Genomic DNA, 18,301 nt, shown 5'->3' with positions numbered 1-18,301 from the left:
GGCGGGATTTCATACCGATTCCGTATAAACAACCGTCATCTGCAGATCAGTTGATCTACAGATATCTTTCTGGTCTGTACCCACCTTTTAAGCAAAGAAAGAAATTTTGCACCTGGACAAACCATCGCAATGCCAGGGGTGCAAATATATATTTTTTTGCATGCAGGCTGTTTATACGTGTAGCATGTTACACTTTTTTTTTTTTTTTTATGCGATTTTAGATTTAAGTTTGGACATGTCCATCCCAAATTTAAATCTCCTGCAACATGATTTTTCCAAGGTGCAGAATTGATTTTCTTTTTTGCTTTTCTCCCAAGTCTGTATCTGCCCCACAGCCTCACTTCTGTCTTCTCCCCTTAGTGCTGCTAGGACAGGAGTGTTCCTACCTGGCAGCACCTACAGGCAGCACTCCACCCCACTTACCCCAGGTAGGATAATTGGGGACAGAGATGAAAAAGTCATTAGGCATGGAGATGGGGGCAGGTGAGGGGCACAAAGATGGGAGACCGGCAGCAGAGGGTGCCAGAGATGGGAGAGGCAGGCACAGAGATGAGAGACAGGGAGATGGGACGGTTGAGAGAGATAAATGGGGGGTGAGGGGGACAGAGATGACTGACAGACAGCGATGGGGGGTTGAGGGGGACAGATGAGAGACCGGGATGGGGTGCTGGTGTGAGAAGGATAGAAATAAGGTACAGGGATGGGGTGAGAGGGACAGAGATGAGAGACCGGGATGGGGTGCTGGTGTGAGGAGGACAGAAATAAGGTACAGGGAGATGGGGAGTAGAGGGTAACAGATGAGAATGTAGGGTGAGGAGGACAGAAATGAGAGACAGGGGTGACAGCGATGAGAGAGAAGATGACGGGGACGATGATGACAGAGATGGGACGGGAAAAAGAACCCCTGCAATGCCGGGCACAATAACTAGTTACCCGACGTATTAAGAGTCAAAAATACTAGTCTCTAATAATCAGACTTGCAGTCTTTTAATAGCCTCTCCTCCAGTGAATCAGCCAATAGCAATACATTGAATGTATTGGCAGAAATCTGTGCCATTGGAAAGATGAGGATAAACCAAAAATGAAAAACTCATCTGCAAAATGACTCCTAAATGGCATTATCCAGGTGCATGATTTGCATTGATGGTAGTACTGCCCTACTAAGCATGATTATGCAGAGAGAAGTCTGGTTTCTTAATGTTACTACTAACACACACACACACACACACACACACACACACACACACACACACACACACACACACACACACACACACACACACACACACACACACACACACACACACACACACACACACACACACACACACACACACACACACACACACACCCTCCCCCCCCCCCCCTTCTGTTCCTGCTTGTTCTTCATTTGTGTGTTTATTTTTGTTTGGTGAATAAACTACTATCTCCTTTTTATTGGTTCATGTAATAACTCCAGACAAATACCTGGAGCAAAGGTATCATACATTTTGTTCATTTTATTTTAAACCGTTTTGTAAGATCGCTAATGTTTGCTGCAGTGGGCATTGTTGCAAATAGCGATGTGCAACATCAATCCTGGTTGGTCTCTGAAACTAGGTAACCAGTTTAGTTGGGTTTGCTAAATCAACTTGATACTAAAACAGACACACACTAGTAAATAATCTGTTGCGTTTTCTCTCAGTCTGCAGAGTTTGGGGTTGTACCAGTGTCATTGAGCCATGCCCGGGATGCTTTTTTGTTTGGACGTTTGGCAGAAAGCCTGCTGGCATATGTGAAAGATCAAAGTAGGTCACCATTTACTCTAATACTTGTTTGATCTCAATACTGTACTGTACTTTTTTCCAATTCATTGATGTGTTAAGATTTGCTACTGAATCTAGGTCAGTGAATCTTTGTCAGTAATATGTTGGTGTAAGTTTAGACTAATTTGGGTATATATTTCCCCCCCCCCCTTTTTTTTCCTTTATACAAAGCTTTTATTCTATACATGTGTCTTTCTTTACTTTAAAGTAATTATAATTTTGTGACTGACAAATTAAATTAAACTGCTATAAATTTGAGACTGAAGAATGTCTACAAAATATCGGGAAATTTGAATGACACTGTTGTATGTAAATTTACATGGATTCTACATTTCTAAAATTTTACATGGGTCCATAAAGTCTTAGCTGCTAATTTCCATTAAATAGTTGATTCTTGGCCCTATTTGGTAAATTTACATTAGGCTGAAGCAGGGCTGGCAACAGAAATCTTGGGGCCCAGTACATGTTTTTGGGGCCCCCTATACCCTCTCCTAGTCCTTATCCAAGCCCTTGAAACACACCCTTCTTCCCCAGGCCCTGTGTCGCACGTCCCTCTTCCCCAGCCCCTGTGTCACACGTCCCTCTTCCCCAGCCCCTGTGTCACACGTCCCTCTTCCCCAGCCCCTGCGTCACACACAGCCTCATCTTCCCCAGCCCCTGCGTCACACACAGCCTCATCTTCCCCATCCCCTGCGTCACACACAGCCCCATCTTCCCCAGCCCCTGTACGGCTACTGAAGGGGAATATACCTTTTCAGTGGCATGACATCACGCACGCTGCACCGGTCTGGCCTCTGTGTTTGACGGGGCCCGGGACTAGTTGGGAGTTATCTACCCGCAATCGCAGTGCCGGGTGCCCTGGGTAGCTGTCTAAAGAAGCAAGGGGGACACATGATCTGAGCTCCAAAAATTCCTCAGAATCTCGGGGACCGGTACAAGTGTCCCGTCCCCGTCAACCCCGGTCACCGGGCCTGGGCTGGAGAGAATTCTAAAATGCATTGTTAAAAAGTTTGAAATGTCATAAATCGTCTGTGAAGACACTTCTCATTGACCAGGCCTTCAGATATTAAATTTAACCTAAAGTCTCTTTTGGATCTTTATTATTACAGCTATTGATATAAATCTATATTGTTATTGAGGTGATGTATTCATTTTAAAGAGAATTAAATACATTGATAAGTGGGGTTTGTAGCATAGCTGTACCTTGTAAAAATCTTTTTCTTTTCTATTATAAAACAAATTGAATACATGTGTTTTTTTGTTTGCCTCGGTGTTACGCACGCGGACTGGATGGCTTCATCTATTACAGCCGCCTTTCCTGGGCGAAATGAGTTCGCCCGGTACTCGGATACTGCCATGACTTAGTATGGACAAGGAGTTGAGCGGAGTCTGGGCAAGCACAAGGAATGAGCTGGAGTGGGTACAGAGGTAGCAAAATAAAGCCAAAACAAGAAATAGCAGAGACGAACAGAGGAGCAAAAGGTACTGGGCTGAATAAGGAGTGGGGAGCTGAAGCTGCAATAAATATGCAGGCTGAGAAGACAACACAGCAAGACTGCTATCAGACAGGACAAAGGTGAAGAGCTGGAGGATAATCAGGCGGCTCAGTAAATGCATGAGACAGGTGGCAGAACTCCAAGCAGGAATAGTAGGCAGAGCAGTGGCACAAGGACCAGCTAGCAAGACACCAGAGGTGTAAGTTATAACCAGCAGGGAGGCTAAGCCCACCCTGCCTTTTAACAGAAGCAGGAGCCAGTCCTGCACAGCCAACCCTTCCCGAGTGAATAATCAGCAGCAGCTATGCTGCTGCATGTCTCCCAGATGCTGAAGAATCATCCAGAAGCACTAGCCGAAGCAGTGCCTGTTGTTCTGTTTTGTCCCGGTCGCCTAGCAAATGCCTGGAGCCGTGAGCCGCTGCGGCTGCTTACACTCTGACCATGTTTTAGATGACTTATTATTCTATGGGTTGCAGTTCACAAAAAACTATCCATTCATGTTAAAAAAAATAAATATATATATATGTGCGTGTGTATATATATATATATGTATGTGTGTGTGTGTGTGTGTGTGTGTGTGTGTGTGTGTGTGTGTGTGTGTGTGTGTATGTATATATATATATATATATATATATATATACATACATATATATATATATATATATATATATATATATATACACACATACATATATATATAAATAAATAAAATATTATATGTGTGTTTCATAATACTTTTACTGAATAGAAAGCATTTTGTTAATCAACTAAATGATAGAATTTTTATTTTTCTAGCGGATGTGCACTCCAGTTTCAAGAACACTGTTAAGGACTGTCTTTTGAACCCTGAACCGGAGCTCCGACCTGCTCTGTCCACTTTACTTTCACATAACTTTTTTAGGTATGTAATTTACAGTCCATAATTTATTTTTATGACCAGTACATTTCTTCTTTTGTATTATTCAAGTTTCCATTTGCAAATAAATCGCTTCGCTATGCAGCGTCAAAGCAGTTACATCATCTCACTTGTTTATTCTCCAAATTTCTTTAATTTGATTTTACTGTGAGAACAATTTTACATTCATTAAACAATTTAGCCAGAGGTTCCCAAACTGCTCAATTACAGTACATGTTTTAAGGATATCCATACTTGAGCACAGGTGACTATAATTAGCACCTCAGTCAATTTGATTTAACCATCTGGGCATAGCTATCCCTAAAATCTGTACTGTTATGGCAAAATTTGGGAACCTCTGAAATAAGACATCACTATTTTTGTGCATTGCAAGATTAACTATTTGTTTCATCATATTGATCAACCTCTGGGCCTGATTCAGACCCGTTTGCTAGATACGTTCGCACGCAGCCATCCACTGCTAAAGTATGCAAATCCCGCGATCACACGGCAAGACATTAGCACTCCCACTTTGTCTTGCCGTGCGATCGCGCTATTTATTTAAATGCTCACCACCTTGACACAAGACGCCCACTATCCCTTAGTATCACACGTCATCTCCAGGAAGTGTATGAAACAATCTGTATAATCGCATAACATCGGACGCATACACAGCACTTGTGGCTGACCATACCCTACCGCAAGCACAGCGAGTGCTGCTGTGTGTAATTTAGCCGTGGGACATCTATACTGACACTGTGTCTTAATTATGTACGCCCCTGAAACTGCATTCCCCCCCGTTTCTATCGACCATCCCATCACCACCCACAAATGGTCACTCATTCTAGCGAGGCGTCTGTGCATATGTGGCGTAGGGACTTGCACGCGCACTGCGCATGCTCAGATTGCACAAATCAGCAGGCTACGTGCGAACTCATCCTAGCGAGCGGGTCTGAATCAGGCCCTCTATTCAATCCTGTAATATTTCCTTTTTTTAACGTCAATTTTACTCTCAAATAGAAATGATTTTTTGGAGGTTGTCAACTTCTTGGAAAGTTTAACTGTGAAAAGTGAAGAAGAGAAGAATGAATTTTTCAAGTGAGTTAAACTGCAGTTTTCTTATTGTCACATTTGTGTCTAGGCATAGGCTGTGTATTTGGTATAATACCGGAAAAAAACATTGTCTTTCTCGTAGATAACATTGAGGCACTATTGTTTTGTAATGGGACCACTTAACCCCCCAACACTGTTGGATATGGTTAAATACATTGTTCAGTGTTAGTTTGATCGATTGCAGCTCTGATATAAAGTGATTTATTGCCTCCCCATTCCTGGCACCCCGCCTATCTTTAGTGAAATGTCATAAAGGGTCCTGATACAGGTTATGGAGCTGGTAAGCAGTAATTTCACCTTCTGCAGCAGTTCTGGTGTCCCCCTTCCCCAGTGAATGACTACTGTAAGCCTTATTTGTAGAGTACAAAACCGCCATGGCACCATACCGTGGTGGTATGATCTGTATTCACACAAGGGTTGATGTTTACTGAGGCTGGGTGTATTTGGCCACAGTGTGGTTGTTACTTACAACTTATGCAGTTGTTTCTGTAGCTTATGATATGATAAGCCACAGTTATGTAGGATACTTGTCTCTCTTTCTGGCCTGTTGCAGAGTGCTGGGGGATTTGTGTCTTGTTGTTTCTTGTCTAGATTGATCCCTCCCGTACATGCAGCTATGATGGGCCAATAAATTGGTTCTGAGCAACTTTCATCCTGTGGTTCATAAATGCTGTTAAAAGTCTGTCTCTAGAAAGTAATAAGGAATCCAAAAATGTATTCCCATACCGAAGAATTGTGAAATGCGAAAACATTCTGTTTTATGAAGGTCATGGAAGAGGTGGAATCATTTAGGTCCATTGCAAACATTGTGAATCCATGGAAAACTGGTACATAAACTGCTTTCCTTTCTCTAGGTCTCTTCTAGACAGAGTCTCCTCTTTGCAAGAGGAGCTCATCTCCTCACGATTGGTCCCTCTACTGCTAAATCAGTTTGTATTCGCTGAACCTATGGCTGTAAAAAGCTTTCTGCCCCATCTTCTTAGACCGAAAAGAGGTAACTGTTCAGCCTTTGTTTTCTGATGCATTGTGTAACTGTTGTGTAATGCTGGCCATACACACTACAATTATCGGGGCGATCCGCCTGATATCGGCGGATCGCCCCGATAATTGTAGCGTGTGGGGGGGCGACCGAGGGTTAAATATTGCTCGGTTGGGCATGCTGGATTGTTCAGCATGCCCGTCCGATGCGATATTTCCCGGTAAACTGTCAGTGTATGCCCAGCCGCGGCCGACAGACAGACATTTCCTGTGTTCCTTCCTACGGAACAGGGAAATGTCTCCTCCCCCGGGGGCGGAGCGCGGATGTCGGGCTGATACACTGTGAGAGAAATCACAGTGTATGCCGTGGACATCTGCGGCTGGCAGCCGGCCAGATAAAATGTCTGTCGGTCTGACAGACATTTTATCTGGCCGTGTATGCCCAGCATAACTTTTTAAGCAGGTCTGTTTGTCACAGTGACTACAGTAAACAAATTAATGTTTTAGCTCTCCAATATCTGTTTAAATCGCTTCCAGTCTTATTACATCATTTATTTTACATTAATTTAACTTTTTTCATTCATGCTTTTTAAAATCTTGTTTTTTGTTTTCTTTCCGTTTAATAGATATAATGGGGCGAAGTCGTGAAGACTGTCTCCTGTCCCCAGCACTCTTTCAGACCAAAGTCATCCCAGTGTTGATGAAAATGTTTGAAGTACTTGAGGAACATGTCCGTGTGGTGTTGCTTACACACATAGATGCTTATGGAGAACTTTTCACATTGAAAGAGCTGAAAGACATTATCCTTCCACAAGTAAGTGGCCTGTGAGGAGAAATTGACCTGACAAAGCATATTGAAAGTATGTTACTATCTTATACGTATTTTATTGAGTAATATCAGAGTACTTCCATATCTGATAGATGAATGAACAATTCTAATGCCATTGCGTGGTAATGGTAAACAAATGCTAAACCAAGTTTTATTTTCATATTCATTCGGGACACTTTTTTTGGAGTTGAATGATACGTGCTTAACAGTATGTATGGTATTCACGTATAGGGAAAGTGCAGTAGCAACAAGATGAAAACATAGCAGACAATGTCTATTTTGTTTCCTAAATTACATAGATTATCCTCCTTTATAAGGATTTTCTGCTAAAATAATCAACTGTCTAATAAAAAACAAACATTACCCCGTGTGGCCTCTGCAGCAAGCCAGGCATTGGAATCTACAGTTGCTGGATGATTTTAGTGGTAGCATAAAAATATATTCTACTACGGGACCTAATTTCTGTTCTAAATGACATTCCATTTATGGTTCTTAACTACTAGAATATTTGTCTCCTTTTTTTGTTTTTTGATTTAGAACTACTTCCTTAGCCTTATCACGTAGGCGTCACCTTACCTAGCACCTATAAACACCAGAATCATAAATGGTAATCCTGTTTAATCTGTTGGTACAATTGTGTCTGTAATTCAGTCACAATGGCATATGATGTATCTGTACTTGCAAATGAGTGACCCCCAATCAATTTCTACCTACTTTAGTAGACCACTTTAGGTAATTTAAGTATGGTGTGAAACTAAAATTATAATCTCCCAGAAAGTGCGGCAGGGTCACGATTTTTTGGGTAGTCTCCCAGAAGAGCGGGTGGATCTCCCGTCTCCCTCCCACTTCCTAGTGAAGTGGGCAGGTTGGGGAAATAATACGGGAATAGTGGATCTGTAGGGAAGGGGCGGGGCTAAAATGAAGACATTGTCATTTTATCACTGTTTCCTCCACAAGGAGCTGCGACTTGTGACAATTTGCTGTAATGGATTGGAGCATAATGACTTAAAGAGCCCATCTTCAAAGTGGTCATTTGCATCTCCTCTTTGGCCTCCTCCTGGAGAGGAGAATTAAAAAGTCAACAAGTATGTTCCATACAAAACGGTGTCATTCAGATGAGCGAATGATTCGAGTCACTCAGTGTTTGGTGAGCCGAGACACCCACCTCCCTAGCCTCTCTGTCACCTCCCCTAGCCTCTCTGTCAGTGGTAGCTAGTGAATGGCAGCTCCGACCCCTACACTGCTGATCCGACCTGATCATACTTCTGTGCACTGAGTAAGATCAGCTGTGTAGGGGATGGAGCTGTCAGCGACTCTCTCTGAGTCATGCAGCTACTGCCAGGGCTCAGGGCAGTGCACTAACTCTCCTGAGTCAGTGCAGAGGCTTGAGCTGGGCTGCGGGGGGCAGAGCTGACAGCGACTCACTGAGTCACGTAGCTACAGCCAGGGCTCGGGGAGTTTACTGACTCAGGAGAGTCAGTGAGAACCCTGAGCTGTAGTGCTGGGCTGCGGGGGGCGGAGCTGTCAGCGACTCACTCTGAGTTGCTGGCTCCCCTGCTGTCTCCAGTGCTGCTCTATCTAAAGAGCCGTGTCTCGAGACACTTCACTTCACTGAGCCTTGAGGCTCAACTCGGTGCAGTGAATCGATCTGCCCATCCCTAGTATGAAGATGCTGAGCACCTGCTACTCTCTATATATGGCCTGATAATATCTTAATGCTCTCCTCTGTATTATTTGTTCAGCCCATTCCAGATACACTCATATTTCTGCTATAGGGAAGATTAGAGCTTTTCACCTGTAAAAACCGATAGATTTCTGTGAAATGACAAACATACTACTTTGTTTTCCTTGTACATCTTTGATATTATTTCTCATGGATCTTTCTGGGGTATATGTAAGGCCATACTTACTATAGTACATATTGTTACTGCCTTTGTGCAGATTATGACAATGTATTCCTAGTACAATGTCGTCACCTCAACATTACTTTGACTTTGTTTAAAATGGATGTTTAACCGCAAACATTGTCCACAGTGATCCTGTTTAATTGTATCCTTTAACCCTGATCTTACCATATTGCTGCTGCTTTGCTTTTTCCTAGGTTCTCTTGGGATTACGTGATACTAGTGATTTGCTGGTGTCCGTAACCCTGCGTGGCTTGGCTGCTTTAGTATGTTTACTTGGACCAGAAGTAGTTGTGGGAGGAGGAAGGGTTAAGATTTTCAAAACTACAACCCCAGGGTTTCCGAAAATAGCAGATGCCACCCCTGAAGGTAACTGTGAGAACTTCTTTTGTTATATCTGTGTTTCAGTCAATCTTTAAGACATGGCCACATAAACTGCTATTATCTTAATACACTTACAGCACATAGCATGCAGTGTAATCGCAACGTTTGGTAATGGCTAAAGTGTTCAGAGTGTCTCTGTTGGTATGCCAGTAACTCGGAGATTAAAAACCCTATGTTTTGTGTCCTGAAATGGCAAATGTAAGACTGAGGTTCCGAACATGTAAATATGTTGGCACATAAAGCATTAGAAGGGAGGTCCTCATCTTATACTTTCAATACACTCTGAAGAAATATAATCTATCAGAGAGCTCTTTTCCAGCAATGCTCCGTTACTAGAACAAAAAAAAGTCAGTGTTGCTGTAACTGTGCTGTTTTGGACTTACCCCAGCATTACAGAGGATTGGCTCAGAGCAGTTGTTTTCCAGCAGTTGGTTCTGTTTCAGTGCATTGCAGCTCATATACACCAGTGTCCGGACAGAGGGCCTGATTCAGAGCCGCTCGTAAGCGGCCGCTCCGAGTGATGTTCGCACATCTGCGCATGCGTATGGGTCGTAATGCGCATGCGCCAACCAGTCAGTGCGGTCGGAAATCGTGTGCTCGCAAAATAGCAAATGCCTGCTAATTTGAGTGACAGGATGAGGCGTTTGTGGGTGGTAACAGGGGAAGGTGCTTGAAAACGGGGAGTGGAGATACTAACGCAGGTGTGCCAAGCGGTAAAAATGGGCGTTTTAAGTGTGTGTATAATTAACAAAGCAGCGTCATCGACCACGTCACTTGGTTGTCTTTTAGCCTGAACTGCTCGCATGATTGCGGTAGGAAAATGCTACCACAAGCACTGCGAGCAGTTCATACGCCTTTCGATGTACTCGATTAATCTAATAAATAGCGGAGATGACATATGATGCGAGCGGCCAGGGGGCGTCTTTACAAAATAGCAAGCGCATGTTTCGTTCGCTCGCTCAGACAGAGGCGTCAACAGACCGCAAAGAGCGTGCGCTCTATTTAAATATCCGGCCCCTTTTTCTGAACGAGCGAGTGCAAATAGTGTCCGGCTCTGAATCAAGCCCAGAGTTTCCTGTACAGCAAGAGGTCTATAATTTCTTCACCACTAACCCCCTGCCCCACCACTCTTTATACATATTTGTCAAATACATATTCTAGACAGTCTGAGCTCTACTGCATGCTGGGTTATTATGGGAGCTTTACAGTCCATAGATGAAGGGGGACATGCACATTTGCCAGGATACCTGCTGACACTGGCTTTTATGTAACTTCCACTATCACCTGTAATATCTCTGTAACTCACATCATGCGTTAAAATGCACCCTTTTGGATTTACCACTTGAAGAAACCCATAGATCCAGCACTTTACGCAGTATCAATGGCTTACTGTGCATTACCCCAGGATTTGTCGCACAGGAAAAATGCAGGATAATTGAATAGCTCCGTCTGTGTGTGGTAAACCCTGTATTGCACTTTGATCCTCTTTTGTAGCTATATAGCAGCTTATGGTTTTGCACACAAGTGTCTGTAACCTCTAAACCATATTGATAGTGTTTTGCTTTAAGATCTCTGGTTTTGGTTAATAAGTTTTGTTTTTTGTTTTTTATCTGAAATTGTGTTTTCGGTTGAGCAGCAATGTGCATCTTCTGGATTTATTTGTAAGCTAAATTCCTTACTGTCCCATCTGCTTTGTTGTGTTGTGTAGTTGCTATAAAATGGTGTACTGTACATTTCATGATGGCAAATCCTATCCTGTTCTATTTCGTGCAGCGCAGAAACCTCCATGTAATGCAGAAGAGGCCCCTTAATATTTCTTTCTACCGGCTTAATGTAGTCCAGTCTGACATGACTTGTTTCAAAGTTTATTTTATTTTTACTTATTTAATTTATCAACCGAGCCCCTCTCCATATCTAAAGGAAACAATTGTACCACTGCACAGTGCACAACTAGTCCAATCATTTTAGACTATTGGCTCAATAGGTCTATGCAGCCAGAGGGGAAGTGGTAGGGCCTAGAATACAATCCAAATGTGTTTGTGAGTCGTGTGTTTAGCTGTTCTTTCAACCAACTCATTAGAACAGTGGTTCTCAACCTAACCCTCAACTATCCATAACAGATCATGGATTCTATTTACTAAGCCGTGGACGGAGATAAAGTACCAACCAACCAGCTCATGTCATTTTTCAAACAGTCTGTGACATGGCAGTTAGAAGCTTATTGGCTGGTACTTTATCTCTCTCCAAGGCTTAGTAAATAGACCCATGTTTTTGATTATTTCTGTCGAAACAGATGGGATAATTACTGACCCAGCAAAATAGAATAACTCGCTTGTGCACAACTATAGAAATCATGACTTGTTAGAAGATTTTAATTTGTGTACTTAAAAACAAATAGTGCACACTGTTGTAGTAAACCTGATAACTAAAATCTAAATCTATACAGTATGTAGTTTGCTTATCTGCAGCATGCATAAATCTGAAAACTTCACAAGATCCTTTTCTTTATGTACTCCATCTTCACCATACAGTACCCAGAAAAAGGGATTGCCCCATATTGCGATTTTGGCAAGATAGCCAATAGCTTTAAAGAAGCATATTAATAAAGTTGATTTTGCTTTTAAAACTAATTGCAGATTTAAAGCTTGCAGCTTTATTGCCAAAATCACAAGCTGTTACATTTGGGCCGTAGTGTTCTCCAGTGTATAATAAATAAGTAATAAGTTTACTAATGTAATATGTGAATCAGTTGTAATTGTAACTCTTTCGAACTTTAGTTGAAGCATTTTTTGGAGAATACCTGGTGGTGCACCAACCCCATGCTAGGTGCAGGTTCACCATCAAAGTATGGTATCCAATTCAAGCGAACAAGCGTCTGAGTTTGCAACCAGTTATGCAACATATCCGGTTCGCCCCATAAGACTGTGCATCTCCGTGCATCTGAAAAGCCACCGCCCAGGAATGCCAACACTTGCGTGAGCGTGTGTCTCTATCTCAACTGCGCCTCTGTGCGTATGCACGGTGGGACGCATGTGCTATGGGACTTTTTATCACTGCATGCAGTCGGCAGTTGGCCCTGTTGGGATTTTGAGTTTGACATGCCTGTTCTAGAGCTTGATACATATGGCTGAACAAGACATTACTGCCTCAGCACTGACTCTGTAAACATCTACTGTAGCATGGCAGGCACCCGAGATTCTTTATTCAGCAGATGTTGACAAATGTGTCCAAACTGTAAGAACCAGCTGCAAAGGTTTGGAGCCACTGTATGTTTGCCCATATCTGGTACACCATTTAATTGAGAGCCATTTCTAATGCCAAGTCTACAAAGAATGGCCATATCTAGTGCCAAATCTAATATCTGGTGCAAGTATTGCTACTTACCTAATATGTTAACTAAGTTCAACTATTTGTTGAATCTTAGCAACTGTTGGCTTAAAGCAGGGGTGGGGAACCTTTTTTCTGCCAAGGGCCATTTTGATTTTTAGAAAATCATTCGGGGCCATACAAAATTATTAACTTAAAATTTGCCTCCTATATTTGGTTAAAAACGTTATTAACTCACCCTTAATGTGATGACTGTAAGTAACTGCTTCTCTTTGGTATGTTGCCAGGCAGAGCCTGGAGGGGCAGTCCCTGTGGATGTGTGACAGGCAGATTGATAAGGCAGCCCTGGGGCCCTCTCAGTCCTAACCAGCCTGATGACAGCACTGACTGTACACACCCCCTGCTGTGCCACCACTGCCTGCTTGCCCGCGCTGTTAGGGTTGCCCTGCACTAACCAGCTCAGTGTCAGCCATATGACAGCCCTGATGTCCCCCGCCCCCCCCCCCCTTTTTTGCTGCCTGTCTGTCGCCGCTAATGGGGAGAGAGCCCTGCATGCCACTCAATGACAGCTCCCCCGTGCTACCTGCCGCCGCTGATAGGGAGAGAGCCCCTGCACTAATCCGCCCGATGACAGTCCTGACACCCTCCTCCGCTGCGCTACCTCCCGCCAATTATAGCCGATGACAGCCCTGACACACACACCCTCCCCCTGCAGTTCTACCTGCCGCCGATGATAGCGCAGCGGGGGGAAGGGGTGTGTCAGGCTGTCATTTGCTACCAGCCGCCAATGACAATCCTGACATCCCCTCTCCCCGCTGTGCTACCAGCCGCCGATGACAATCCTGACATCCCCGCTCTCCCGCTGCGCTACCTGCCGCTGACAGCCGCTACACTACGCTGATTCTGCGGCTGGCGCTGACAGCCGGGCCGGATGATTTCACCTTGCGGGCCGTATACGGCCCGCGGGCCGGAGGCTCCCCAGCCCTTGCTTAAAATGTTATTTCATGTCCTGCACTAAACTCTGGGCCTGTCTTCTGGTCGGTGTAACATAAGTAACCCAGACTGCTACCATCCGGTGATGGCTCTGGAACCCTGTTTACCCCAAGGTTAGCCATTAAAGAGTGTAGCCATGCAGATTTAAAATATTTGTACTTTTGGATCTTCACTATCGATCGGCTAATAAGACTCCCACACTTCACTTAATTGCTTCCTCCTCTTTCTGCAAAACATATTGACACCACCTTTTATTTTTTTTTTGCCCATTCAAGTCATAGAAGTTATAATATTAATACACAACTGTTTTCAACTTAGAATTATGGGCCTGATTCAGAAGTGGACACAATGTTGATAATTACATAGTTGATCGTTTATCGTCCGACTGTGCATGCATCTTAGCCGCAGTGCACATGCGTGGTGATTGAATTGCGATGAAATGTGACTACAGTTATAGTGAGGATTTATTTGCAGTGACTGACGCAGGCCATTTTGGGAAAGGAGTGGCGGCAAAAGCGCCGGCATATCGTGATCATTATCAGGCAGTGTATCTGCCTACATCCGTGATCCCCTATGCAGAAAATATGGCTCCAGCGTCTCCTTTCCTGCAGCCGTTCCACTTGACCACAGGATTACTCAAATGGACAATTATCGAAGGATGTGCGTCCACCGCTGCGTATTTGTATGCACTTGCTTGGATCTGCGAAGTCTCCAGTGGGCATCTCAATACATTGCATTAGCATATTTTGATACAGCAGTTGCGTACTGGATTTCAGCTACGATTGCATTAGCGTATATATCTTAACCAGGTCCTTCTTTCTTCAGGCTCCAACAATGTCAATCCATCAATGAATATGTCCAGAAGTTCAAAAATGTGACTTCAAAATAGTGATTATTGCATAATAAACCTGTTTATTATTAGTATATTATAACTAACCTGCTGGTCAGCAGTTGGTCATAGAGTAGCACCCAGTCAATGTTGGTATTTTATTTAAATGGATACTACATTGTGTATTTCTCTTGCAGCAAGGCTGGGGAACACTGGACCATGGGATTGTAGGTTGGGCTGGAGCTGGCACTTAAATTAAACACTCTCTTTAAAAAGTAACATTTTAGAGGGCTGAACGCAGTGGCTGCTTTGGTCAGTTGGCGTAATGGTTAGCATTGCTGTCTCGCTGCATCATGGGTTTGATCCTGCCACAACCCTAACTGTGAGGAGTTTGTATGCAGGGATTTTACTGGATTTTGGGCTCATGCACAGGGTAACGTGCAGTTTTCCTTAGGGGCCTTCTGTGTGTGTGTATAGGGCCTGGTGACACGCAGGCATCTGGTGTGCCACGTTCACCATGGTGGGACCTGCGTTGGCTCAGGCTCTCAGCAGATTGGTGTCCGCCCTAGTGAAGCTGGTTGCGCTTCAAAATTTAGGCTTTGGTATTCCCTCCTCTCTGGCGTGGGCTTCTTTCCCTCTGTAGGGTTGAGTTCCCAGCCACGTTATGTCCCACTTTGGCTCCGAGCTTTGCGGCATCCGGATTTACGACAGGTCCTTCTCCTTTGGCACGCTGTTTCAGGAATCCTCTGCTGTGCGAGGCGCATGTGGAGGGTGGTCATGGAGACGTCTTTGTCATTCCAGGGCTCAGTTACACACAGATATACAATTGTTGCATATCAAATTAATCAGAACAAACTGCTGGTGTGTCCTAGTTTGCATCACATTACAACTTGGATGCATTTTCGGCAAAAAGAAGATGCCCGATTTTTAGTACGACTGCAGCATAGATGTAGAAGGACAGATCTGTAAAGCTGGGTACACATTAGACGATATATTGGATGGTCTTTTAAAATCCGATGAATCGGAACGACAAATCGTCCACATCGACCAGTGTGTACGCGCGTCATTCGTCACAACGTCAAATCGGCCTGTGCAGGCTAAGTTCACGCATTGTGTAGTGTGTACCCAGATTTAGTTGCACTATGATAGTAAGGTTGAGAGAGAACGTGTCTGTCAAGTTAATTTTCATTGTGGTGATCCAGAGGAAAGCAAAACACAACTGTCAACTGCATAATTCCCTATATAGGAAACAACAGTTGTATGTGAGGTTGACTGGTGTTTTTTTATCCTTGTAAAGCAGTTTTATTGTGCACCTGGTCACATTTATCTGCCTTTGCTTGCTGGACTGATAGACAACCCAGATACTGCCCTACTTGCTGGCTACACAGAAGGGTCCCCCCATGCCAAATCATCACAAAAAAAGTAACTTTTCAACCTGACCATCTCAGATTTTCGTGAATTTTGGTAGGATGGTAGACTACATGAAGTAACTTTCATATATAAAATGTTAGCCCCCAGTGATACATGGGGCCAAATGTAATAGGTAGTCTGTTTTGGTAAATTGCGAGTTTGGTGCTAAACTCGTAATTTTTCACAACTCTCCAATGTAATCGGGTGTCTGTTCACTAAAACTAGCATTTTTCAGAGTTACTAAAACTCTCCATTCTCAAACTCTAATCCAGATGTTTTCACATTGAAAACAATCAACTCGCCCAATGTAATAGAGTGTCTGTTTCAGACTCACAAAAAAAAGATTACCAAAAGTCCCCAAATAATAGACCTGCTTCAGGCTAGCGAGTACATCCTGAGCAGGTCAGATTAACACAGAAACATGCACATATCCATGAGATATGTACATGTTTCTGTGTGTACTTATGTAAAATGTTTTTAAATAAAAAAAAAGACGTGCACCCCCTCCCCAAAAGCATAACCAGCCCCGGGCTTTATAAAGCCTGTTCTGGTTCTAAAAATACAGGGGCCAAAATGCGTAGGGGGCCCCTGTATATTAAGAACCAGCACAGGGCTGCTTTGAGCTGGTCCTGGTTCTGGAAAATCAGGGGATAAAACGAGTAGGGGTCCCCTGAAAATTCCAGAACCAGCAACAAACTCTTTCTAGCGGGGGGGATAATGCCACAGCCAGGGAAAACCTTTCACCGGTTTCCCCGGCCAAAGCATTATCCCTGACCGCTAGTCAGTCCAGGCCAGGGATCCCTGGGGAGTTGGGTACCCCCCCCCAATAAAGGGGTACCCCTCTCCAGGGCACCCCAGGCCTAGACTGATAGCCCGGGGCTATCCCCGGCACCCTATGCCCATGGGTGCCGGGTTGATAGTGTTAGTGTAAAGTGTAAAAGTAAATTTTCCATATTGTCTTTATTTGTAGAACCACAAGTACCAGCAAGCCTCCCCTGCATGCTGGTATTTGGAGAACCACAAATACCAGCATGAGGGGCATTACGTGCCCGCTGGCACTTGTAGTTCCACAACTAAAGAAATACGTAAATAAACAAACATACACCGTGAATGTAAAATTTTATTAAAACATACATGCACACTCACACATACTCACCTAGTATCCGAAGTAATCCATAGGGGTGTACCTGAAATAAAAAATCCATACTCACCTCTCCTATGCGTAGATCACGTCCACTTGCAGTCCAGGGGTTAAAATAAAAAACCGCATAAAACCGAACTATACGGACTGAGCAAAGGTATGTGTGTACACATACCTTTGCTCCACGTAAATGACCAGGGCACACGTGTGCCCCGTCAGTGAAGGGGCCGCCAGCCAATCAGGGAGCATCTCCGTCGGAGCAGCTCCCTGATTAGCTGAATGCGGCCAGCCTGTGTGTACCATAGACTTCTATGGTGAGAAATCCCCATTGAAGTCTATGGTGGGAACCGCTACATCGTAGCCACAAGATTAATTGAGGTTAATCTTGTTACATCAATGATACAATGTCGCAACTCGCATTAAAAGGTGTCAGTTTACATAGTCCTAAACTCGCCTAAACTCGAAAATGCAGTAGCCTCGAGTTGAAAAGTTCGCAGGCTATTGAATTTGCGAGTTTCAGTACAAACTCACACTTTTTAAAAGTGCGAGAAAGTGCGAGTTTGTACTGTTACTAAAACAGACACCCTATTACATTTGGCCCATGGTGTTCATGCTACACTATTTGTTACTTAGGGGTCATTCTATGCCAAATCATCACAGCTTCCAACCCGACCGTGTTAAAGGACCACTGTTCACTGGCAGCTGTTGCCGCCGGCATCCTTTTATACAAGGGCAGGGATATTTTATGCTCTCCAGCCTGACTCTACTCAGAACTGTGATGCTCCCAGTGACGCAGCCGAAAGTCGCGCTGATGTTTCTATATGAAATGTCAGTGCAGTTTGACTTTCAGCCACATCATGGTGCTGGGCGGCAGGGGTCTGTGCAGCGCAACTTTTAGCTGCGTCATTGCAGTAGGGGATTTCTGCCGGGCTAAACCACCCTGCAAGTAGAGCTCGGGGAGTACATTACCCTCAGTGTTTGAGCATGCTGCCTTTTTTGGTATGTGAAACAACCGTGCACACATATTGTTCAGATTGAAAGAGAGGTAATGTTGTAATGTATGTGGCTGTATAATCTTTATTTGGTGTTGTTCATTAGTTTACTGTGATTCTGCAGCAGCTCCTACCAGTCTGATTCATAGTTACAGAAATAAAAATATAATTCGGGCTCAGCAGATAGTTGTATGAAGCTAGGAGC

The 18,301-nt window shown here is 43.8% G+C and overlaps 1 protein-coding gene across 1 annotated transcript in view; it reads left to right on the top strand.

Moving 5' to 3' along the window:
- Positions 1 to 18,301, top strand: part of SCYL3 (SCY1 like pseudokinase 3) — a 121,177-nt gene that overhangs the window by 48,501 nt on the left and 54,375 nt on the right. Inside the window, exons 4-9 of the mRNA XM_088460531.1 lie at positions 1,685 to 1,787; positions 4,097 to 4,202; positions 5,217 to 5,294; positions 6,164 to 6,303; positions 6,914 to 7,101; positions 9,218 to 9,389. Of these exons, the coding sequence (XP_088316657.1) occupies positions 1,685 to 1,787; positions 4,097 to 4,202; positions 5,217 to 5,294; positions 6,164 to 6,303; positions 6,914 to 7,101; positions 9,218 to 9,389 (787 nt within the window). The remainder of the gene's footprint in view (positions 1 to 1,684; positions 1,788 to 4,096; positions 4,203 to 5,216; positions 5,295 to 6,163; positions 6,304 to 6,913; positions 7,102 to 9,217; positions 9,390 to 18,301) is intronic.

This window comes from Taudactylus pleione, unplaced genomic scaffold (genome assembly GCF_031769625.1).
Source record: "Taudactylus pleione unplaced genomic scaffold, aTauple2 ptg000048l, whole genome shotgun sequence".
Lineage (NCBI taxonomy): Eukaryota > Metazoa > Chordata > Amphibia > Anura > Myobatrachidae > Taudactylus > Taudactylus pleione.
This window is presented reverse-complemented; position numbering and strand designations above follow the sequence as displayed.